Here is a 26,369-nt window from a genome sequence, read left to right on the forward strand (position 1 = left end):
TTCAGATGCTAACTTGGCCTATCTAATTGGGTGCATCATGGGATAAAAAAAAAACATAATTAAGAAGACCCCAGACTGCTGAGCAGCTGAAATCCGATATCAGACAGGAATGGGACAACATGTCATCCTCAAAACTCTAGCAACTGGTCTTCTCAGTTCCTAAACATGTACAGAATGCTGATATATGAAGAGGTGAAGCAACACGTGCTGGCATTCAATTCAAAATGAACATATTTTTGTCCAAAAAACAATAACATTTGTCCTTAAACAGTTGATATGTTGCCTTTGACCTACTTCCGAATAAATATACTGTAGGGTTGACCTGATTTGTAAATCATAGCATTCTTCTTTTATTCACATTTTACAAAGCGTCCCAACATTCTGGGAATTCTGGTTGTATATTATATATTCAAACTGAATTGAGAGGCAAATACTGGACTGGTTAAGGAGGGAGTTTATTCTTATATAAACCTGCACTCATTGAAATATATGGAATGGCTTGATAGCTTTATAGGGCCATTCACACCAAGAAAGATAACTATAACGATAATGATAACTATAACGATAAAAGATAACTATAATGATAAATATAACTGTACAACGATAACTATAACTATAACAATAAAAGCGTCCACACTGACCAACGAGAAGGAAAGTCTCTCCTCATGTTGATGTTGAACCCTAAACCATGGCAATATTAACTAGACTGACCATGTTTTGCCGTTATCGTAATAGTTATCATTCTTGGTGTGACCGACCATTTAGACTGGGCTTCATGGGTCCACCGGTATGTGGGTTGTACTACAGCAATACAGCACAGTAGTGGGGCAAACGTGGCCTACTGGTTAGCGCTTCTGACCTTCTAACCGGAGGGTTGTCGGTTCAAACCCCGACCAGTAGGCACGGCTGAAGTGCCCTTGAGCAAGGCACCTAACCCCTCACTGCTCCCCGAGCGCCGCTGTTGCAGGCAGCTCACTGCGCCGGGATTAGTGTGTGCTTCACCTCACTGTGTGTTCACTGCGCCGGGCTTAGTGTGTGCTTCACCTCACTGTGTGTACACTGTGTGCTGTGTGTGTTTCACTAATTCACGGATTGGGATAAATGCAGAGACCAAATTTCCCTCACGTGATCAAAAGAGTATACTTATATACTATACAGTATGGGCTAATTGAACAAATAACGCTCTAACTCACAGATTTGAAAAAGACAAGTATGTATGTGGCATGCATATGCACGTGCGCACACACACACACACACAGAAAGAGACAGAAAGAGAGAGAGAGATTACTCTCATTCATACTGTAAAGTTGTTGTTTGATTAGTGATAGAAGGTGGACAGACTGTGTACACTCTGGAGATTTCTTCTGGACGTACAGTATAGGAGGGGAGAGAGCAGAATGTTTAGATAAGCGCACGTCCAATCACACACCCACTCCCCGTAACGTGACCCCACACCCTTACGTCTGCGGGAACAGCTACTGCTATTTAACTCCATCAGACCACCCGCTCCCATCACACCCAGCGACAGAACAGCAGGCAAGTAGCATCTCTACATTTCTATTATTGAGTAGCATCTCTACATTTCCATTATAGCATCTCTACATTTCTATTTTTGAGTACCATTCAAGCTTTTTTCTTTTACATTTTTTTGCTTTTCTTTTGGATTTACACCCTACACCCAAATTGTGTTTGATTGGAAGTTTCACCAAAAGGCTGATTAAGTAAATTCCTCCTCATTCTGTCAATGTCCGCGTATTAATAATGTCATTAATAATGTCACCTAAATACATAATCTGCCTCTGACTCATTAATAATGTCATCTAAATACATACTCTGCCTATGACTATAATACAACACTCTGACTGATGATGCAATATTTGTATGATTTTGAAAGATGTTGTTTGGGGGAGGTTAACAAAATTCTATAAATCTGATGACGGATGTGTAAATGATGTGATTGTGCTCATGTGTTCTAACAGAATAATGAAGACTCTTGTCCTGGCCCTCGTCCTCCTCTTAGCGGTCAGCAGTAAGTCCAAAAAATGTGTCATCTAATGTCCTAATGCTGTGGGACAGCCGTCATGTGGTCACCCAAGTCATTACTAATAATAACTCAATAGATGTGTCATCTGATGTCCTAATGCTGTGGGACAGCCGTCATGTGGTTCACCCCAGCCATTATTAATAATAACTCAATAGATGAAGTACTGTGTAAGGTAGGCTAAACAGTGGTATTTTTAATAACTCAATAGATGAAGTACTGTGTAAGGTAGGGTAAACAGTGGTATTTTTAATAACTCAATAGATGAAGTACTGTGTAAGGTAGGCTAAACAGTGGTGTTTTAAAGACTGTGTCACCTTAATTGTTTGTACCAACAAATGTAATATCCAAGTGCACACTGAATTTGTAATAGCAGGAGATGTGCAATTACTGTGAAAACCTTCCGGTAAGTCAACATGACAGATACGGTCACTAACTGATCGGTCATGAACCTTACAGTACGTGCTGTTACACAAACCTCATAGATAAACACACACACACACACACATATAGCAGCTGACTTGACAAAAATTGTGTGTCTGTGTTCAAGGTTTTGCACTGGACTGCAATCGCTGTGTTCCGGTGAAACCAGGAGGAACCTGTACTGTTACCACGGAAACCTGCCCACCTGAAAAAGATGCATGTGCATCAACCAAGTTCCTCACACCGCCCTGTAAGTCCCTTGTACCTATCTTTGGAAAACACACACACACACATGCACACACACACACACACACACACACACACACACACACACACACACATGCAGACACCATCACTGTAAAATGAAAGCATTGGCAACTGACCTGTCTCTCTGAGATAGAATGGAACTTTGACCCCGTTGAGATGGTGACTTCTCACATAGCCATAGTAACCGTGAATCATTAAGCTAGAGTGCTCCATAATGTGCCATACAAGCAGTTAACATTGACTTTTTCACTGCAGGAAAAAGAACACTAGAAATGCTTTGCTTTGGGGACTACACAGGGCACCATACTACACCATACTACAGACTACACAGGGCACCATACTACACCATACTACAGACTACACAGGGCACCATACTACAGACTACACAGGGCACCATACTACACCATACTACAGACTACACAGGGCACCATACTACAGACTACACAGGGCACCATACTACACCATACTACAGACTACACAGGGCACCATACTACACCATACTACAGACTACACAGGGCACCATACTACACCATACTACAGACTACACAGGGCACAATACTACAGACTACACAGGGCACCATACTACAGACTACACAGGGCACAATACTACAGACTACACAGGGCACCATATTACAGTACACTGGGTTGACTTTTTCACTATTGCCTATTTTCACTGCAGGAAAAAGAACATGCAGGAGGAGCATCCTATTGAGCCCTGATGAGGCTCTGATATTTAGTAGCCTTGATATCAGAGTCTATTCACCTCTGTAAACAAATTACTGACAGTCAAGGACGCTTGTCAAAAAAGTACAGGGAAGCTTTGGCCGCTCTGACGTGGAAGCATTTTACGTTCGATCATGTTCTATCTTACTACTTTATTTAAAGGCCGGCTATTCCGATTGGTTGCTGGTCGTTGGTCGCTGAACCGCGTCATAGCTCATTACCATAAAGTTGACTTACTTTCAACTTTCTGCTTGACGCCCAAGTCGCTCAAGACGCCCAAAAAAAACGCGCCGACGGATTTTCTGCTTCTGGCAGCTGAGAGAAGCCGGCTTCCATTGAAAATGAATGACTTCCTGACTCTTTGAAAGCTCAAGTCTGTGGCGGTGTGTATGTACAGTTATCCTCTGAAAACATTAGGAATAGTTTGCTTTGATGACTACTAGAGCAGCACAATTATCGCAACCAAAATCGCAATATGAACCAACGCAATTACATACACACACACACACACACACACACACACACACACACAGACACACACACACAAACACAAACACAAACACACACACACAGTCATGTGTATGCATTGATATTTAGGTTCTCCTCTCTATACAGATTCTTACTACCAGAAGTGCATGAGAATGTCTGACTGCGAGATGCTGCAGACCAATGCCTACATCAACATCAAGTGCTGCCAGAAGGACCTCTGCAATGTCTTCTAGAACCTTCCAGATTCCAGGTCCCAAAGGAGAATTTCAGCCCCTTCTGTTCCCTATCTAGATCTTCTTCTAGAATCTTCAAGGAGTTTCTAGAATCGCCCAATTCCAAAAAAAATATTGCAGACCTTTCAGCAAAGGCCTGGTTATAACTAGGACAAGACCGTTAGTCCAGTTCAGTAAAGAATGCCATTTAGTCTCCTTTAACTGAATGCTATAAAATGTAACTATAAAATGTTGGACATTTTTGGATGGTACTGTAATTTGCAAAAAGTAGTGGAGTATCTTTTTTTCCATCCTGTCTATTTTTGTTGTTGAATAAAAACAATATAAAAAAATAATGTTATAACATAACTTAATACAAGAACCAGACTCACTCTCTCTCCCTCACACACACACTCACACACACAGGCGCACACACACACACACACATTTCAATTCTTTATTTGGATTAGAAGATAAACTGTCGTATCAGATATTCAGACTCGGGCCAGAAATTAAGTCCAAATATCTTGTCTACAACGTAACAAAAATACACCATTATAAGTGCTGACGTCAAAAACGTATCCCAAAAAGAAGGCGCAAAAGTCCAGCAGAGTTCCGTGCAAAAATTCCTTTAATGACTACATAGCGCAAAGCCTGAGTGGATCGCACGATCGCACTCCCGAACAATTGTTGAACACCAACATTTATACCCCTCCTTAGATGCTGACACAACATTTGGCAACTTTGAACCCACAGGTGGCGTTATGAAAGGACCGTTGTTCGGTCTTGTCTTCGCAAGTCAGCACTATTGCTGCCAAGGATACAAACTTTTCGAAACAGTTTCGAAAAAGTTCAGAAGTTGACACAAAGTTCAAGGGTTTATACAGTGATCACAGGTCACACATCGTTCATGTTCACTCGTTTTCTCTCATACTAGCTGTTTTGAGTAGAGCCCGCCTCCGATGACATCTTTATCTCCGCAGCTGCAAGGCCAGGCATGCTTTTTTCAAACAGGCTAAGAGAGCGACAAAGAGAGACATAGGGATACAGAGCGCACATAGGGAGAATTCTGGTAGAATAGCTTCAGTATGTTAATAGTATTAGTTAAACTTGTTACCGTGGGCCCCGGCCGTGGCGTGACTGGCTGGGGCACCTGCACCGTACGCCAGCGACCCAGGTTCGATTCCCGCCCCAGGGTCCTTGGGGGTTGAGAAGTTCAGCTGTTACTGCACCGACGAACGGCACCAGCCAATCGAATTACGAACAAGCGAACAACAGACGGCACCAGCCAATCAAATTACGGTTACACCTTAAGTCATTTGCATAACTACCGTCGGGAATACCACTGGCATGCGTTGACAGAACGCAACTGTGTGTGGCATGCAATGTGAACCCTTCATAACCCTGAAGGGGACTTCCCATTGCATGTGCTGCACTCGCCGCTAGGTTGCTCTTGGTTGAGGTAATGTTCCAAAGATTTCTGTTGTGCTTGCCACCAAGCTCAACGCAAAACACCAATGACGTACACTTGAACTTCGACTGCGGCATGCGCAAGAGCGGCAAAATGCGGCAGGCCAGTTCTTGCGCGAGCAAGCCATTGAAAAGAATGGGTTTCAAAGCGCAGCGCTGCCATTTGTGAACCCCACTTGAGGAAACGTTTATGAAACGCTCATCACAATCTGTAAACGTAACGCTGGCTAACTTCACCTGCAGGGATTATATTATTTACTCTATACTGTATCAAGTTACATCACTGTTACAGGTGTATGGGAAATAATGCACTATAAAAACTGTGACCCTTCTGTCGAGAGAGATAAAATGGATCATATATGGATGGATGGGTGGATGGATGGAAAGTTGGATGAAAGCAAAGTGTAAAAAAGTGTCAGCTTTTGGACTGGACAGGAAGACGAGTGAAATAGATAAGAACAAGAAAGGGCAGTGAGACGAGAGTGCGAAACGAAGAGAGAGAAGAGTGAAAGGACAAAAGGAATACAAGTGAACAGAGAAGGACAAGACACAGTACAGGAATACAGGTGAACAGAGGACAAGACACAGTACAGGAATACAGGTGAACAGAGAAGGACAAGACACAGTACAGGAATACAGGTGAACAGAGAAGGACAAGACACAGTACAGGAATACAGGAAAAGTGCAAACAGTGAGGAAAGCTAGAAAGACAATGTCTCTCTCCAAGAAAAGAAAATGTCAGGTTAATGACAATATATTGAAAGAATTTCCATTTATACAGCCAGGTCATGATGAGGCAATAGCCCTCTATACGCTCTGCAATTCCTCTTTTACTGTGGGTAGTGGAGGAAGAATGTCTGTGGTAGAACACCAACAGACAAAAAAGCATAAAGCTGCCATAATTGCCCGTGCAGGGGTACCTACATTAACAACTTTCTTCAAGAGGGTAGAGCCCTCTCAAACAGAGTATGAGTTGGCTGTACAGGAAGGTTTGTTTGATTACCATACCATCAGACACAATCACAGTTTCAGGTCGATGGACTGCACAGCAGCACTGAACAGGAAGCTCTATGAGCCAAAGTTTTCATGTGCAAGAACGAAGTGTGATGCCATAGTGACAAATGTATTTGCACCCTGGACCATGACACCGCTAACCCACGATCTTGACCAGGCTTGCGTGGGGGAGGCATGTGGACAACCTCCAAGATCTGCACTCTTCTTCTGAAGAAGCTGCCCCAGAGGTCAGAAATTGAAAAGGCAGTAGCCACCATTGAAAGGAAATGCCCCAATGTAGCAATTAACGAAGATCAGCTTTTCGATGAGATATCTGGGGCCATATTCACAAAGGAGTACTCCTAAATCGCACTAAAAGATTTTAGCTAGGAGTTTTCTCTTAAAAGTTATTCACAAAGCCTTTCAGACCTACTCTTAGTAAGGAAAAATGACAACTCCTCAACTAAGAGTGAGTCTTCGTTGCTATGGATGACGATTACTCATGCACGAGCTTGACTGAAGTGACCACCTTGATTGACTGATGATTATAACGCTGGAATGATTCCAAACACCTCCCTTACGATGATGAGTGGCAGGTGACAGGTCTGAGAATGCGTGCGCTACACAAGGACGGAAGATGATAAATAACTGAATAAAAAGGCCTAGCCTAAATTAATAGAGTAAGGCAAAACAAATAGCCTAGTAGCCTAATGAAGCATACGGATTGATGCAGTATCTTTGCAACATTATTGAATTAATCTGTCACAATAGCCTATGCCTACATTTGCAAAGAGAACATTTTAATTTGATTCACAATTAAACGTTACATTGAATTTATATGTTGACAATGAGTAGTTTTGTTTGTTGTTGGTGGCGTTATTGCATCAGTTAGTTATGTCTACAATGCAAAATTGCTCCCTTGCGATTGGAAGCTCCTGTAGCCGACGATGTGTGTGTGTGTGTGTGAGAGAGAAAGAGAGAGTGGCAGACAGACAGAGCGGGTGGGGGGAGAAGGGAAATGAGATAGATAGAGGGGGGGAGAAGGGAAATGAGATAGATAGAGGGGGGAGGAGGGAAATGAGATAGATAGAGGGGGGGGGGGGGCAAGAGAGAAGAAGGAAAAAGATTTTTAAAAGATTTTATTTGATCAGGTCTTAAAGACATACAGGAGGTGGCGACCACACAGGGAAATCATTTGAGACGCTGGTGCCACTGAGTTCATGCATTTCTTTCACTCTCCGTTCCTCACTGCTGTGGATATAGTTCATTTCATTACTAAGGGTCATACTGTTGCTGATTGGGAAAAAAGAACACAGCTCTTAGTTAAATGTACTGTAATCATGTATTAGGGCTTCCTCTGAAATGACCTTGGTTTAAAACTGCTTCCACTAATTTACTTCAAACATTCCATCCACTGCTATGATTTCCTATGAATTAATAATCAACTGAGTGGAGAACATTGCTGCTCAAGGAGCTTCGTGATAGCAAAGTTTCCAGCTGAGAGCTGAAAAAGAAACTACTGTAAGATTGTGCGTCAGTATCTGCATGAAAATACTCCTCAGTGTTGGAGAACTGTGCCAACACAACATGATATTTGTCATTAAACAGCGGCCTACATCTGTGCTAGATATTTTAGGGAGGTCGTGTCACGGCGCAAAAACAGAATTAAGCTTTATTTAAAAGCTTCAGTAATGCCCCAAATGAAAAGCCAAGCTAAGAACGCTGAACTTGAGGCAGCGCAAGGATTTTGCTCTCGTCATCTGGCTAGAGAAAGGAAGCCCGGCATTGCTAAACCCATTCATGTGCAGAGGCAAAGAGAGGGACCCGACAGGTGGGGACTTACTAGAAAAACCAACTAACCTCTGTGGCGGCAAAGACCCTGGACTGTGGCACTGGAAACCCCAATCTCCCAGCCCACATGAAAGTGGAGCAAACCCATTTGCAGCCTGACAGATTGAGAGTGAGAGATAGAGAGCCTGTATGATACTCCCTGGGGATTACGCTGGGATGTTAAAGAGAGATTCTAATCTTTGACTTCACTGATAATAAAAATCTCCAAGATCTTAAACGAATTACACTTTTGTACAACAAAGCAATTCTCATTTTATGTTTACAAACTGTACACCCCATGGGCCTTATATCACTGAGCCAAGGGTCTTTACAAGAAAATAGTCTCTAATTGATATAATACATATTTTATTTCTTATATTACTGAGCCAAGGGTCTTTACAAGAAAATAGTCTCTAATTGATATAATACATATTTTATTTCTTTCCTGTGAATGTCTGTGAATAGATTGCAGAAACATTAATATCTTTATTTACTGTATGCTAAATAAAGAAATATGATATATGGCATATACAAATAATAATATATAGGAAATTATAATGAATTGGTGATAATAAAATCTAAAATGCATTGAAATGTAGCACAGCTGTCAGTGTCCACACAGTATTTCCCTGTATTTTCATAACATGTTTGCTATGCGGATTTCCTTCGGACTATATGGCTTAACATATTTAAATCTGCAAACTCCAAACACAGAGCTGTATCAGTTGCTCACAGAAACCTCAAGGACAAGCCTACCACTAAAAGCCTCATTCTGATACCTGGGTTGTGTCAGTATCAAGTAGAATGTGTAAAGAGAGTCCTTTAGAAAATCACTCTGAGCTAAAAAGCACAACAGAAAATTGAAGAAAATTGTTCACTCTTGCTTGAATAATGTTGTAGAGGCTCTTAACGCAAGCTACTACAGCTAACTAAAGCAATTTCAGACTGGGATCCTTTTGCCTTATATTCATCTCTTCCCCAAATAACCTAGCTTGGCTTGTCCCTGAATGCTGCTAAGAAGCCTATGATTAGAGTTTGATATTAAACAGAGGAGATTTGAACAAAGAGAAAAGCTGCATTTCTTTATCATCTCTCTATTTACTCTATAGCTTACAGACATCAAACATGTCACTCAGGCTTCTATTTACCCACATTCTGATATACTTACATGTGTGGATGTCATGCATTTCTATAAAACAATATTGACTGATTAATGCAAACAGAATCTGATGAATCCACTCTGATTCCCCCTCTATGAACCTCAATGTCATCCACTAACGCACCATCGCACCATATCTAATGCAATGAAGCACAGGCCTCACATCAGTAGGAACCTCAATTTCCCATCAAACACCTGGCCTTCATTCACTCTCTCAGCGCAGACATCCACTCACCCCCTGCACAACATACATGGACCATACAGTGATTAACTGGCAGGAGAGTGCAGCCAGAAACATCCCCTTGGCTTTCAATCAACCCATGGCAAACCAATGGGTAGTAGAGCCTTGCCGTCTCTCTCTCTCTGTCTCTGTCTTTCTCTCTCTCTCGTCTCTCTCTCTCTCTCTCTCTCTCTCTCTCTCTCTATATATATATATATATATGTGTGGTTTGGAAGGATTTCATTTGCCCAAAATAACGTTATATTTCATCTTTCTTTGTAGAGTCATAACTATAACATATGGCTATTATTACTATATCTGTAGTGAATATGTATCATTTTTGGCTTGTATTTTAAAAGGTTACACTTTGCAAAGATACATGATAAAAACTTGTTTAAAAAGTTGGTATAGCCTTTCCATTTCAAAATCTGATTGCATGCAGCAGTCTACTCTAGTGGATCACCACAAGCAATATACAGTGATGAATTATTTACTGTACAGCATTTCTATCCATCGTTAGTTGCAACAACTCTCATGCTTTGTCATATAGAACCATCAATCAGTCATTTCACATGTTCATTCATCCATCACAGTTTATCACCCTCTGTCTTATCCCCAGCACTCATTCATTCATTCATTTAATCATCTGCTCACTCGCTCACTGTAAATAACATTCTACCCCGTATTCCACACTGTATACGGTGCGTTACTCACAGTGCCCACGGATCTGCTTTGATGGCTCTCGCTTTGTTTCTGTGTGGAGATTAATCTGGGTGAGATTTGGCATCAGCTGCGCGTCCAAACACTGAAAACATCCAGAGCAGCAACATCAGCAGTAGTTTCTGTTGTCACAGTTTAGTAGAAGTAGTAGTGGCAGTGGTAGTGCTACAGTAGTAGTAGTAGTAGTAGTAGCAGTAGTAGTAGTGGTAGTAGCAGTAGTAGTGGTGGTAGTGGTGGTAGTAGTAGAAATTTAGATGAATTAAACCCTGTTGTAGTAATTCAGCAGAATTTACCTGTCATAGATTCTTTCACAAAATGTCATGCCATCGTTGATGATGTCAAGTAGGTAAGGCTGGACTTGTAACTGGATGGTTGCCGGTTCGAACCCCGACCAGTGGGCCGCAGCTGAAGTGCCCTTGAGCAAGGCACCTAACCCCTCACTGCTCCCCGAGCGCCGCCGTTGAAGCAGGCAGGTCACTGCGCCGGGATTAGTGTGTGCTTACCTCACTGTGTGTTCACTGTGTGCTGTTTGTGTTTCACTAATTCACCGATTGGGTTAAATGCAGAAACCAAATTTCCCTCACGGGATCAAAAAAGTATATATATATATATATAATTTCTAAAGAGAAACGTGTCTCCATCAGATCGCTCTCAATGCCATTGAATGCTATTTTACCTCTGTGAGTCATGGTCTTTACTTCACGATTGCACATATCTTTGGCTCTTTCTTTCTCAGGGACACACCACCTCACGTCACTTAAATGTAGAAGCATCTTTGGTCTCCTGTTCAGCTTTGACACCTGTCTATATATATATATATATATATATATATACACACACCACCCTTTCATGGACATACATTACCGTAAATATATGCTGTCACTGAATAGTTAAAAATTACATTTTATTGAGAGAAAGTCCCTTTCTAAAACAGGGTTATAAATCTGCTTTAACTTGAAAATAAAACATTTTACGTAAACCACCTGTTTTTTAAGAAACTCATATAGTTCACACACATACTTTTTTAAAAAAGGGAGAAAACTTTGATATTTGGATGCACTTTTTTATTTGCATGTTATCCCCCCTTAATTAGGGATGAAATACAGATGTTATATAGATATTTCATAGATTGAACTATTAAAAAAAAAATATATATATATTTTGATGACAGGGTGGACCGATGCATTTTGTAGGTGTGTGCACAAAATGTCCCCGTCAGGTAAATGTCTACCCGGATGGTCCGACAGGGTGGACAAGTTTGGACATATTTTGACAATGATCAGGGTGGACATTTTCACCTTTAGTTAACAGTTTACTCGCAATGAACAGTCACTGAGTCACTATCTAGACTTGTTGTAGAAGACAATTTGGTATAGTCATACCAACATATTATGAAAATATTGAATTCAAATCATTTCTGGCATATTTAGTCCCTACAGGGTGGACATGTTAATCTTGGACAGATCAGGACTTTAAGGCTGCATTAAGGATATTTCATCCACAATCAAATTAAAGCAACTTCATATGATCCTTCTTGATGTCAAATATAGACTTTTCACTACAATAAACTCATTACTAGATAGCTAACAATAAGATAGCTCTTCTGTCATGTTTCCAGTGTTGCCAAATAAGGCTGGAAACAGCAGGCTAAACTTCCATATTTGGAACACACGCGGCTGCATGCATGGACAGCGACTTGAGTGAGTCAGTGAAACGCGGAATTCTAAATACCAAATTGTGAAACGGATTCGTGGCGGTTTTTCAAAAGATCTCTAGGCTACTGCTAATCTTGCACGTAGCCTACTTTTATCTGAAGCACAGTTGAGTATCCAGCGGATTCAAATAGACAACAGGCAACTGACCCTTGTCTGGGGCACGTAACCCTCCCAAAAGTTTGTTTTGTTGAAATAACTTGAGGCAAAACCTCTGTCCTTGGTTCTGAAATCACGTGAATCGGCGATTATTCTTTGTCAAGACACACCCTCAGTAGGCTATCTGTAGCCAGGAAATCTATATCTTCAAATAACACGGAATCCAAATGAACTAAAACTATACTGCGTAGTTGCCTAATCAGGTAAACAATTACTCACAGAGACAAACGCTGGTATAAACTATACAAGGCGTTCACTACACTTCCCAGTGTGCTAAGCCTCAAGGCAGGATAGCCACCATGTTGTCGCCTGTTTCACTGACCTAAGGGGTAGGCGTTGCCCTGCACAAAGTATTTGGCATGCCTAGTTTGTCCTTTTTGACCCTTGTTGGTCAGAACTAATCATTGTTTGATGCGCCTGAAGTCATGAATACTTGCAGTGTGCTGCGAATTCCCTCGCAGGCGGACTGGTATGTCCGCTTCTGCAAAGGAAAGGAGAGGTGAAAGTTCACAGTGGCTTGGACATATCAGGTGACAATGTGGAGAAGTTGGTCCAGCGCTGCACTTTAATTTTCAGAACTTTTGGAATGACTAGCGAGGGAGTTTCAAAATATTGCGAGGAAGATGAGGACTTGGCGTTGGCGTACTACGACGATGACGACGACTTTGATACGTTCACGGACGGAGATGTTGACTGTAGCTGCGAGGACGGAGGTAACATAGTTAAATCTCGAAACTAATGCTCGAAACTTGATCTGGAGGAAAAAATACCGTTCCTGCTACAATGAGCAAACGGTTGGTTAAAGCTACCCAAACATTACCTCGAATGCGCACTGACGCAGATAGCCTACTAAACATGTTATTGCAGTGTACTGGCATGATATCAGTATCAATTGCATTTACAGTACTCTGTCATTCGCTGTGCATGGTCAGTGAATCAATAACACCGCTATAACTGACTACCGTAAAGACCCCGTAACATACGGCCAGGGAGGTAGGCTAGTGAGGCGCCTGAATAACTCGCATAGGAGAACGAAGGGTGTCTTCTTGCGAGGGGAGTAGACTACGACTAACATGTTGGCCTGTCGGTAAAATAACTGGCCTGGTTTGTTAAAACATTACGGGTGTATTATTTTAGATAGATCAATGTTACAAAATAGTTTTGCATCATAGAAAAATGTGCCTCGCCGTAATGAGGTCATGTCAGTCTACATTGATATTTTGACTAGTTATTGTTACATTGCTTGTTACGAGATGAGCGGTTAACCTGCTTAAATCAGACACTTCTGAGTTATGCAATGATACCAGGCAGACCAGTAGACCACTGACTGTTCATATATTCAGACATATTCGGAGGCTTCGAGTCTATGGTGGCCAGATTCCAAAGGCTGTATTTTAAGGCTTACTGCGCCTCCGCGCTCACCAAATGCAGCTCGCATTCCACAACAGGGAGCTATCAAGGTCACAGCCTTCAAATCAGCGAGCATGTGATTAGTGGGAGGCACTGGAGTGCCGGTATCCACTTCACTTCCCAACAATGTTGATGACTTGATCTACAACGTGTTACAGATCGCTCCCGTCTTGTGATACAAACTGACACTGGCAATGCCAAACTGGGAGAGGACCTATAGGAGGAGGCTATAAATCGCTGCAAATGTCAGCCAAGTACAGTATATGTCTATCATGTGCTTTACAGCGCTCACCATTTTTAAAATATTTGTTTTCACCAGCATATGAGTTGTTGCAGAAGGGTTTAATGAGACTCTCATGTCAACCTTGTTCACTGAAGTGTATTCCTGGAGTCTTGTGTGTTTTCATGGTCTGATCTCTGAGACCTCGTTCTTTATTGCTGTTCACTGCAACGACATTGCACAGACTTGCATCACATTGTCCTTACAGTTATCTCTCGATGAAATTATTTGAAAACACATTGTGAACTTTTGTGACGACTACTAGGCTTTGGATCACGGTAGAGTCAGTGCACATAAACATGTATGAGGGTGTGTCTGTGTTCTTCTGGAAGTTCGACTCATGGGCGGATTATGAACTTTCAGGCCCCTGGGCCCAGATGTATTAAGGGCCCCCCACTAATTGTCGCATATGTGGGAGGGGGGGTTTGGGGGTCCTCCCCCAGAATTTTTTTATTCGCTTGATGTGATTTCCTGTATTCTGGTGCATTTTGGGGATGGCCAATACTAAATTCAATCAGATTCATAGCCTATATCCTGATTTGTTGATATTGAGGCAATGATTCCATGCAATGGCTTGGGCTTCAGGGCCCCCTGACCCCTTGGGCCCCTGGGTCTGGGCCCGGTAGGCCCGTGCAGTAATCCATCCCTGGTTCGACTGCCAGGTGCTCCTTTGTATGCAAAATTGTGTGTAATATCTATTTGTTTGTGTGTGCACACACATTTGCAATACCTGATATTTTCTACTGGGTCGATTCTTGGATTCCAGAATGGTTCAAAGCATTTTTGTATCTTGTTACAATATTGTTTATCCTCCCAATGAATTTTAAAAATATTAACATGTATGTGTGTGTGTGCGCGTGCATGTGTGTGTGTGTGTGATATAGCTGTTATTTGTATTCTACTAGGCCAATTCTTGGATTCCAGAACGGTTCAAAGCAATCTTTGTATTTAATTATTGTGTGTGTGTGTGTGTGTGTGTGTGTGTGTGTGTGTGTGTGTGTGTGTGCGGTATTAACCCCACCCAGTCCTGGGCTTCAGCGACCCCTTCAGCAGCGAGGTGAAGCCCCGCATTCTGCTGATGGGCCTTCGCCGCAGCGGCAAATCCTCCATCCAGAAGGTGGTGTTCCACAAGATGTCTCCCAACGAGACGCTCTTCCTGGAGAGCACCAACAAGATCTGCCGCGAGGACGTCTCCAACAGCTCTTTCGTCAGCTTCCAGATCTGGGACTTCCCAGGCCAGATCGACTTCTTTGACCCCACGTTCGACTACGAGATGATCTTTCGCGGCACAGGGGCGCTCATCTTTGTCATTGACTCACAGGTGACGTAGCACAATCACATCTTTAACAATGGTGCAGTAACTTAGCAGGAATGAGTACAGAGGACTCAGCAGAGAGCAATGATATATGTTTGTATGTATGTATAAATGTATGTACAGTATGCTGTCTGTATGTATATGTGTATGTACTGTATGTATGTATGAATGGATGAATGAATGTACTGTATGTATGTACTGTGTATATGCATGTATGTACTGTATTTGTATGTATGTACCGGTATGTACAGTACAGTATATGCAACCCTGCCACTACATTTATACAATTTGAATCTATTTGCAATTCATAGGTTTAAGAAAATGCATTAGGCCTTAGATTAAACAAAAAAACACAGACATGTCCATCCTCTCCTTGAAGTGTAGATTTGACAAAAGCCACTAAGTAGAGGCATGAGAAAAACTTCCATCACATGGTTCACTTTGATGAGCTATACATTCACCTGTTTATCCAGCCTACACTTTTTTCTTCTAGTGGACCCCTAACCCTCTCCCCACCTCCTTTCACCTTGTTCTGGTTTCATCATGGAAATTTTCCCCAGGCCAGCCTTAGGCAGATAGGCCCCCTGAGCTTGTTTTTGAACTTTGTCTTTGCTACAGTCACTGTAGGCTTACCCTTAGGAGAGTAAAGGCCTTGGCCTTCACAAAACATGATGAGATGATACTCATTGCTCAAGTATGAGAGCTTTATTATTTCATAATTTGTGATTTTAGCTGACATTAATTAAAAAACCCTTGTCAACATTAATTAAGTATCCACTACATGTTTTACTAAAAGATTAATTACATTTGAAAGGGAGTGTTATCTTATGAAAGAGAAACATGTCATAAGAGGAATAAAAAATGAATTCATAAATAAACAAAGCCATTGCAATGTTTTGGTTTGTTTATTATTAGTGTTTGGTTTACTGTATAATCAGAGTTAGTTGTGTTTGACTTTATAAAAAAAACAATTTAAAGTGATCTTTTATAGAAGTAAGATGGAAAAGCCTTCAGGGGAGTTTAAGAGAGAGTGAGCATGCAACTGTAGTCCACCAGCAGGAACAATCCCTAAAAAACATCAAAGCAGAGCAAAAGACTACCATGGCTTTAGCAAAAGACTGGCAAGGGCTCACCACAATCTCTGCTTGGCCTGTCCTTCATATGTGCACACTTGCAAAGTATTTTACCCCTGATAGTATTTGGGACTAGTCCTTCTGGAGTTTGTTCCCCATAAAAAACATAATTTGCATCACTTTGCCAGTTCCCTTGTTCTGTTCCTTATGTATATTTAGAACAAATCCACAAAAGGGTGTAGGACAGCTGCAACCTTGATTCTATTTTATTTATCACCTGAAAGAAGATTCATCACTAAATAGAATAGTGGATCTCGCTGAAGAATACTGGTTACAACAATAAACTATATTTTCATAACAATTACACTTTATCATGATAAAATCACCAAATAGCACTTAGGCTTGTTATGGACTTTCTCCTCACAAGATGTTGTCATGAGCTCTCTCTCTGCCTGGTAACACGCGCTGATTGAAGTCTGATGACCTCCACCTGTTCCTGCTCTGCTCTGCCTCACCCTCGTTTACCTACCAGCTGCACTGCATTCACCACTCATCATGCCCTGTATATAAAGCCTTGCTTTTCAGTCCACACTTGTCAGATCGTCTGCAACCAGCACCAGTTACCTGCCTGTTTTGGAAAACGCCTCTGACTCTTTGCCTGTGATCCCGGACCCGCTCGACTACTTCTGTGTTCTCCAGCCCCGGACTTCCCGGATCATCCAGCTCCTGCCATCGCTGTTCGGCTACTGGGGGAACACACACACGCAGACTCTTGGAACTCCTGTACCCCCCCCCGCGAACCCTGAAACCCCTTAACCCCCAACCCTTAAATAAACTTTTGAACGTGACGCTTTTGTGGTCCTCGTCCTGTTTGGTGTCTGACAGTACGATCTGACCAAACATGGACCCAGCGCACGGTCGAACCAGCATGGAAACCGACGAACCAGAACCACCCACCGCCATGCAACGCCTGGAAGAGACAGAGAGAGAGGTAAACCGCAACACTGCTGACATTGCCTCCCTACTTCAAGCCGGCTACCAACAGCGTCAGCAGTTCCAGCAGCAACAGCAACAACTTGCAATGATCATTCAACTTCTCACCAACCTTTCTCCTCTGCCTGCTCCCACCGGCCCAGCCCCAGCCAGCCTGCTCACCGGCCCAGCACCCGAGTCTCCTGCCCAGTCCACTGCTGCCGTGGCTGCCGGAGCCCCAGAACCCAGGATCGGCAATCCAGAGCGGTTCAGCGGCGACCCAACCCAGGTACGGGCGTTCCTGACGAGCTGCCGTGTCCAGTTTACCCTGCAACCCAGGACTTTTGCCACTGAAGGGGCGAGGGTCGGTTACGTGATCACTCACCTGACGGGCCGAGCTCGACTCTGGGGAACGGCGGAGTTCGAGCGCCAGACCCCAGCATGTGCAACCTTCAACCTATTCGCAGAGGAGATGCTCAAGGTATTCGATTTGGAATCCACAACAGCCGAGGCATCTCGGACCCTGATGAGTATTCGCCAAGGCAGAAGGACTGTTGCGGATTACTCCATTGACTTTCGAACTGTGGCAAGTCGGAGCTCCTGGAACATGGAAGCATTGGTGGATGCCTTCCTCCACAGCCTGGCGGACTACATAAAGGACGAGCTGGTTTCCCATGATCAACCCCCCACTCTTGATGAAGCCATTGCTCTGGCTGTCCGCGACGACCGCCCAGGATCCAGGCCCGCCCGTCGTGAGAGAGGGCCCAGAGTCCATCCACCAGCACACGGAGTGTCCCAACTGCCCTTCTGTCGCACCTGCCACACCATCTAGCCAGCGGACCAGTCTGAACCGATGGAGATCGGCGGCGCCTCCCCTAACCCCTGCAGAGCCAGCGACGCATCACCTCCAACTTGTGCCTGTACTGTGGTGGTGATGGTCATCGAGTCGCCACCTGTCCAGCAAAAGCCGGAGCTCACCAGATGTAGGAGGAATCCGGATGAGCTCAATGAACATTCAGCCCTCCATCAGCCGTAAACCCCTCATCCAAGTCTGTCTTCACCTTTCTGATTCCACCCACACCCTGGCAGCCCTGGTGGACTCTGGCGCAGAAGCAAACATTATTGACACAGGACTTGCTCGTCAGCTGGGCTTGGAAAGCCATCGCTTGTCCACTCCTGTTCCAGCCCGGGCCCTGGACGGTCACGTAATTGGCACAGTTACCAGCATCACAGCCCCCATCTCAATGATGGTGTCAGGAAACCACCGAGAGACCATCCGCTTCCACCTGCTCAGCTCTCCAGGCCAACCCCTAATCCTGGGCTACCCTTGGCTCCGTCTCCACAATCCTCACCTCGATTGGGCCTCCGGAACTGTGAAAGAGTGGGGAAATGCCTGCCACCTGACCTGTTTGCGTGCTGCCTGCTGCCCCGGCTCAGTACCCCCAGCACTGCCCCGACATTTCTAATGTCCCTGAATGTTACCATGGCCTCCGAGAGGTGTTCAACAAGACCAAAGCCACATCTCTGCCCCCCACACCGTCCGTACGACTGTGCCATTGATCTCCTCCCTGGGACTGCTCCACCCAAAGGTCACCTCTACTCACTATCCCCTCCTGAAAGAAAAACTATGGAGGATTACATCAGGGACTCCCTGGCAGCTGGACTCATCCGCCCGTCTTCCTCTCCTGCTGGTGCCGGGTTCTTCTTTGTGGGAAAGAAAGATGGTTCTCTTCGCCCCTGCATTGATTATCGAGGTCTGAATGATGTCACAGTGAAGAACAGGTACCCTCTGCCTTTACTCACCTCTGCTTTTGAGTTGCTCCAGGGATCCACTATTTTCACCAAACTGGACCTTAGAAATGCTTACCACCTAGTCCGAGTAAGGGAGGGTGACGAGTGGAAGACTGCATTCAACACCCACACCGGCCATTATGAGTACCTGGTAATGCCATTTGGCCTCACCAACGCCCCAGCGGTATTCCAGGCGCTGATGAATGATGTGCTGCGGGACATGCTGAATAAATTCGTCTTCGTGTACCTGGACGACATCTTAATTTTCTCCAGAACTCTGTCCGAACACACCCGTCATGTCCAGCTGGTTCTTCGACGGCTCCTGGAGAACTCTCTTTATGTCAAAGCGGAGAAATGCGAGTTCCATGCTCAGACTGTGTCATTCCTGGGATACATCGCCGCTGAAGGCAATATCCAGATGGACCCCCGCAGGTCTCGGCAGTTACCTCCTGGCCAGTTCGGGGAATAGGAAGAAGTTGCAGCAATTCCTCGGTTTTGCCAATTTCTACCGGAGATTCATCGGAACTACAGCTCCGCCGCCCCTCCCCTCACAGCTCTGACCAGCATCAAACACCCCTTTTTTCTGGACCCCAGAGGCCAACACAGCCTTTCATACCCTCAAGGCCCGGTTCACCACTGCCCCATCCTCCAGATGCGGATTCAGACCGGCAGTTAAGTTGTCGAGGTGGATGCCTCAGACGGGGAGTCGGGGGCCATACTCTCTCAACGGGCAGAGGAGGACAACAAGTTGCACCCCTGTGCATTTTTCTCTCGCCGGCTTTCACCTGCAGAGCGCAATTATGATGTTGGAAACCGTGAGCTGTTGGCTGTCAAGCTTGCCCTGGAGGAGTGGCGTCACTGGCTGGAGGGGTCCACCGCCCGTTCCTGGTCTGGACCGATCACAAAAACCTCGAATACATCCGCAATGCCAAACGTCTTAACCCCAGACAGTCCCGCTGGGCCTTGTTTTTCACCAGATTCAACTTCACCCTGTCATACCGCCCAGGTTCTCGGAACACCAAGCCGGACGCTCTCTCCCGTCAGTTTCATAAGGATGGCGCCCTTCCCAGGAACCTGCATCAATTCTGCCCGATCCCTGCGTCAGAAGCTGCCCTGACCTGGGATATCGAGGAGGAAATTCAAGAGGCCCTCCGTGACCATCCCAGTCCCAGTGCATGCCCAGACGGTCGTCTCTTCGTCCCAGAGAATTTGAGGTCCCGGGTCATACAGTGGGGACACAACTCCCGCCTTGCCTGCCACCCGGGCTCCGCCCGCACCTGCCATCTCCTTGCCCAGCTTCTGGTGGTCTTCTTTGAGAAGGGATGTCCGAGGAATTGGTCCGTGCCTGCCCCACCTGCAATCAGAACAAGTCCTCCCACTCGGCCCCAGCTGGTTTTTGCTCCAGCCCTTGCCTGTGCCCACACCCACCCTGGTCCCACGTCTCCTTGGACTTTGTAACTGGCCTCCCACCATCAGGTGGGATGACGGTCATTCTCACTGTGGTTGACCGGTTCAGCAAGATGGCACACTTCATTCCCCTCCCTAAACTGCCATCTGCCAGAGAGACTGCCCAGGCTGTTCTTGATCATGTCTTCCGTCTACACGGGCTGCCCAGGGATGTTGTCTCTGACCGAGGTCCGCAATTCACCTCTACATTCTGGAAGGAGTTCTGCCGTCTTCTAGGGGCCACAGTGAGTCTCACCTCTGGGTTCCACCCCCAGTCCAATGGTCAATCCGAGCGGGCAAACCAGGAGCTGGAGAAGGCGCTGCGGTGCATGGTTTCTCGCAAACCCCAGGCTTGGGCACAACAACTGATGTAGATAGAGTATGCTCACAACTCCCTCACCTGCTCTGCCACTGGTATGTCACCTTTCCAGTGTGTGTATGGCTACCAGCCCCCCCTGTTCCCCAGCCAGGAAGGAGATGTGTCCTGCCCGTCTGCCCTCGCCTATGCCCGCCCGTTGCCGTCGTCCCCTGGTCACAAGCTCGTGCCCGCGCTTACTCAAGTCAGCTGTCAGCTATGCCACTGGGGCTAACCGCCCGAAGATCGCCCGGCACCCGCCTACCGTGTTGGCCAGAAGGTGTGGCTGTCAGCCAAGGATCTCCCACTGCGGGTGGAATCGCGTAAACTGGCACCTCGATTCCTCGGCCCGTTCCCCTATCCAGAGGGTCATCAGCCCAACCGCAGTCCGGCTCCAGTTGCCAACCTCCATGAGGGTGCACCCTACTTTCCATGTTTGAAAGTCAAGCCCGGCGCATGAAAGCCCGCTGGTCCCGTGCGCTTCCTCCTCCTCCTCCTCCTCGCCCTCGTTGGCGGTGGGCTGGTGTACACCCGTTCGACGCCTGCTTCGGGTCCAGTCCAGGAGGTGGGGCCTCAGTATCTCGATGGACTGGGAGGGCTATGGACCTGAGGGAGAGAACCTGGGTGCCAGCCAGTCGGATTGTGGACCCGGACACTCATCGCCCGACTTCCACCGTCTGCATCCTGATCAACCTGCAATCCGTAGGGGCCGCCCCAGAGGGTCCCCTAACCGTCCTGCCCGCCCGGCTTCCTGTCCTGTGCCTGACCCTGACCCTGTCTCGGTACCTGTCCCGTCTTCTGTCCACGACCCTCCAGCTCCCTCCGAGGATGAGGATGTTCCTTTCGGACCGCCGGAGGAATTCTAGCCCCCACCACCGCTCCCCTCCGCCCTCCCGGCGTGGGTGTCACTCTTTGGGACTTCTGGGGCCGTCCCTTAGGGGGTTCTGTCATGAACTCTCTCTCTGCCTGGTAACACGCGCTGATTGAAGTCTGATGACCTCCACCTGTTCCTGCTCTGCTCTGCCTCACCCTCGTTTACCTACCAGCTGCGCTGCATTCACCACTCATCATGCCCTGTATATAAAGCCTTGCTTTTCAGTCCACACTTGTCAGATCGTCTGCAACCAGCACCAGTTACCTGCCTGTTTTGGAAAACGCCTCTGACTCTTTGCCTGTGATCCCGGACCCGCTCGACTACTTCTGTGTTCTCCAGCCCCGGACTTCCCGGATCATCCAGCTCCTGCCATCGCTGTTCGGCTACTGGGGGAACACACACACGCAGACTCTTGGAACTCCTGTACCCCCCCCGGAACCCCTGAAACCCCCTAACCCCCAACCCTTAAATAAACTTTTGAACGTGACGCTTTTGTGGTCCTCGTCCTGTTTGGTGTCTGACAGATGTATGTGACCGTAAGAAGAATAAAGTGCACTGATGCACTGGCAGTCCTCTTTAATAACTTTTCTTTAGACTTACAAAGGTAAAAATACTTTATGTTTTATCTGGAGGGACAATCTGTAGTATAGACGTGTAATTATATTTTGAGCCTTGTCAGTGGGCTAAAGTAGCAATTTACTTTAACTCAGTGAGAATGCCCTCAAGGCTATGCCACAGTGTATGCTATTTAATTGCAAATGCTCATTTCGTTCTTACTCAAAACTACTCTTATTATCTGACTGCATCTCCAGCTCTGCCTCATCTAAACATTCCTTATTCTCCGATCATCAGAGCTCTCGGAGTAGTTGCACTTTGGTCAGAAGATTTGGAATGCGATGTACAAGACAGTTTGTCTACATGGGGAAAAATCGCTATGTTCTCTAAGAATCCAAATGATCAGACGATACATTTGAAACTACCACACAGAATGTATTTATTTGTATTCTTCTCTCCATGTCTCTGAATAGTCATATATGCCCACAAGGGGTAATTGGTGCCCTTTTAAATATTATACTGGCTCTCAGCCTGCTTAATATTATTCCATTGCAGTCCATTACAGTAGTCCTGACGGAAATAAATAAATGCATGAATACTTTTCTCAGTATCTGTTAAAAATAGGTCAACATGTAGAAATTATTTGAAGGTGCTAACACAACCCTGTGAATGTCTCTTTGCACAGGGCTCAAACTTGAGATTCTAATAAAATATAACGGCAAGATTGAGTTTTCTTTTTTTTTTTTCGGTTTAGAAGCACTGGAAGGGGTGTTAGTCTGTTTGAGTTCTTTTCTGAGCTAATTAGAAGGACTTGCAGGACTTGAGTATTGGTACAGCAGTATCCCTACCAACCCACTGCCTTCCTTGGATAGGAAGGCATAGAATAGGATGGGGTGTGTGTATGCACTGATTCAGCTTGACTCCTGTCTGCTCATGATGCGTATGATCCCAGCAAAGCACTACCCTGGCTGGATACTTGGCCAAACAAGCTTTCTTCTCACTTCACATGAAGCAAATTTGGAACATGAACTCATGATTTATTTATTTTTTAATTAGGCTTTATCACGTTAATTTAAACTGTTAATGTTAATGTAATGTTTATTGATGTCATCGCAAGTCTTTTTGGGAAAGCGTCTGCTAAGAAACATAAACATAAACATAAACATGAACTGAACCTTATGGACACAGTAATCTAATGGGTAATGCTCCACTGCAGGAACTTGCAGGGAGCATTATCCCATTGTGTTTGCATTTGTTTTATAACAAATTCATCTCTTGATTCAACTTTGGGGAAAACCAACATTATCTTGACGTACTCTGGTTTTGTGGTCTAATGTTGGTACTGCCACAGGAAAATGTGTTTTGTTCAAGTGTGTATGTCTAGTACAGGGGTGGGCAAACTGCGGCCCGCGGGCCGAATCCGGCCCGCCGAGCATTTCATTTAGTTATCAGGCTGCTCGCTATTTTTTTCCTGCGATAGAGACGACGTTGGTTAGCTTTACTGCAAACTGCTTTTCACTCTCCTTAGATAACGTTTACAATGTCAATGTCAAAACATGATGTTAAATAGAGATAACATCATGTTAAACTAAGTTAACTCTTAGTTATCTCCTTTGCAGCAGATCTAACGTGAACATTATGCTGTCCATTTAATTGGGAACGCGTCTGCACTCACGAGAGGGAGAGAGCCGCAGGTTCCAGCTGGCTTGTGATTGTTGATAATTGATATCTCCTTCTTATAAGAAAGTTTTAAAAGGAAATCATGAAGGCAACAGTAGTTCCCACTACTGACCATTTAAAAACTGTGAGAGGGCCCAGCCGTAGGTACAGCACTAACCATAGCGGAGCAGGCAGAAGATCATTGAGAAATAAACGTGAATTAAAGCGACTGTCTTAAAGCGACAGTGCACAATTTATACATTTGTTAAACAGCATAAAATTAGCAGTATTTTTAAGCAATTCATATTTTAAAACAAATACTTTTCATACTAAATTAGGCTATAAAAAATGTATTTTTTTATGCGTGTGGCGTTGGTGTGGGGGGGTGGGGGTGGTTGTTGTGCGGCCCGCCGGCCAATTTTCAAAACCCAATGTGGCCCTTTAGCCAAAAAGTTTGCCCACCCCTGGTCTAGTAGTTCCTACCAAATATTCTAGAACAGAGCTCCATTCTAGAATCTTTGGTTCCTACAAAAGAGGAGCGTAGCGCTCTAGAATCTTTGGTTCCTACACCACAATAGAAACAGACGAGTGTAAGGGACATTTCCTCTACATGTCTTTGTCGTCCCCCCAAATGCCCAGTGGAGTTCTTACAATGGAGAGCTGCATAATCATCCAATTACAGTATCTTTCCCCGTGTCTATGCAGCCATGATAGGCTTTTCTATGATATAGATGTGCTTTAGATCCCATCTCATCTTCTCTTTCAGGATGATTACATTGAAGCGTTGAGCAGGCTTCACTTGACTGTGACCAGAGCCTACAAGGTCAACCCTGATATCAACTTTGAAGTCTTTATCCATAAAGTGGACGGGCTTTCGGATGACCACAAGATAGAGAAGCAGAGGGACATCCACAAACGAGCCAATGACGACCTGGCAGACGCAGGGCTGGAACGAATACACCTCAGGTGCTTTTGACGGCTTGAGCTGTGAATGGCCGCTGTGTGTGAGACATAACTTGTATTGAATTTGGCAAGTGTGCTACAATTGTCTCTGTAATTGCAGTAATTGTCCAAATGTTCCCAGTCTGAAAAGAGTCCATGGTAACACTTTATTTTAATGTGTCGCTGTTACAGTCTACCTACCTGATTAGGTACAGTGGTACAACCTGTGTAACAACATATACTATCAGGTACTCTCATTGTACTTGCATTATGTATTTGTGGGTACCTACATATAGTTGTTACATTGTAATACTGAGTGCTTTTACAAAACTTTGCCAATTTGCCAACATTTTCATCAGAGGCAAAGAGCTGACCTGAGGCCTGCTGGATGGGGTAAATCTGGTCATGGTAGATTTGATATACAAACCATTCTTAGCTCCAGTCAAGGCCTCATTGTCTTCAGTGTACATGTAACAGCTGTGCTGCTACAACCTTGTTACTCTTTGATACAGTGGAATAAACGTATTAAGTGTACCAGTTAATTACTTACATGTACATATGACATACATATACATATACATATGTATGTTGTGTCTTCGATGTCTTGGAACAGGTCTACTAATTCACATGTACTGTGTGGTGTAACAGCAGACACGTTTCAACACATCAATTACAGGATGCATAACATCATTGACAGGATGTATATAATTTGTACATGTAAGTACTTAACTGGTACACTTTATTTTAATGGGTTTATTCCACTGTATCAAAAAAGTAAAAAGTGCAGTAGAAGAGGGGTTTAGTAGATTAAGTGGCAAGGGCTGCATAAAAAAGGTGGGGGAGGATTGGGATTGGGCGGGGGGCACCAACAAGGAGCACCCAAGAGCAACAGGGGCAAGGAAAAACTCCCTTACCAAGGAAGAAACCTTGGGCAGATAGATCCACGGCTCAAGGGGCTAACCCAACTGCCAGGGGTCTTGGTGTGTGTGTTGGGGGGATGACAGGGGAGATGGGATAGTGTGCCAGGGGAGTGGGATAGAAAGGCTAGGCAATCAAGGACATGGTTAGATAGATAGAGGAGAAATCAAAAATAATAAATAAAAAGTTCTATGGAGATGTGCAAAAGTTGGAGAAAGTCAGGAGAGGGATGTAAAAGTGCTAAAAGTCATGTAGGTGTGTGTGTGTGTGTGGGGGGGGGGTCATGAGTGCTGAGGAGTGAATGAGTGCAAATTCAGTATAGTGTGAATTTTCAGAGTTGGGAAATGTTTGAGAGTGCTGA

General features: G+C 44.8%; 2 protein-coding genes across 3 annotated transcripts in view; both read left to right on the forward strand.

Annotated features, from left to right (window-relative positions):
• Positions 1-1,473: 1,473 nt before the first annotated feature.
• On the forward strand, positions 1,474-4,529 carry ly97.3 (lymphocyte antigen 97, tandem duplicate 3). The gene is made up of 4 exons (XM_048270718.1): positions 1,474-1,536; positions 1,980-2,029; positions 2,592-2,714; positions 4,070-4,529. The coding sequence occupies exons 2-4, from the start codon at positions 1,984-1,986 to the stop codon at positions 4,174-4,176; spliced, it is 276 nt and encodes a 91-aa protein (XP_048126675.1). The 5' UTR covers positions 1,474-1,536; positions 1,980-1,983; the 3' UTR covers positions 4,177-4,529.
• Positions 4,530-12,727: 8,198 nt separating this feature from the next.
• The window catches only part of rragd (ras-related GTP binding D), a 36,877-nt gene continuing 23,235 nt past the window's right edge, over positions 12,728-26,369 (forward strand). Inside the window, exons 1-3 of one of the 2 annotated variants that reach the window (XM_048228155.1) lie at positions 12,728-13,131; positions 15,134-15,429; positions 24,915-25,114. In XM_048228155.1, coding sequence (XP_048084112.1) covers positions 13,005-13,131; positions 15,134-15,429; positions 24,915-25,114 — 623 coding nt within the window. In that variant the 5' untranslated portion in view covers positions 12,728-13,004. Of the gene's footprint in view, positions 13,132-13,835; positions 14,074-15,133; positions 15,430-24,914; positions 25,115-26,369 lie in introns of those variants that run through there. The other variant, XM_048228156.1, reaches the window with a different exon arrangement.

The sequence above is a fragment of the Alosa alosa genome, chromosome 19 (genome assembly GCF_017589495.1).
Source record: "Alosa alosa isolate M-15738 ecotype Scorff River chromosome 19, AALO_Geno_1.1, whole genome shotgun sequence".
NCBI lineage: Eukaryota > Metazoa > Chordata > Actinopteri > Clupeiformes > Clupeidae > Alosa > Alosa alosa.

What these genes read in the sequence shown, in the direction of transcription:
- ly97.3 (XM_048270718.1), top strand. Translation starts at nt 1,984, where the DNA reads ATGAAGACTCTTGTCCTGGCCCTCGTCCTCCTCTTAGCGGTCAGCA. An exon ending in CCTCCTCTTAGCGGTCAGCA is followed by an intron (nt 2,030 to 2,591) that starts GTAAGTCCAAAA and finishes TCTGTGTTCAAG; the next exon opens with GTTTTGCACTGGACTGCAAT. An exon ending in CAAGTTCCTCACACCGCCCT is followed by an intron (nt 2,715 to 4,069) that starts GTAAGTCCCTTG and finishes CTCTCTATACAG; the next exon opens with ATTCTTACTACCAGAAGTGC.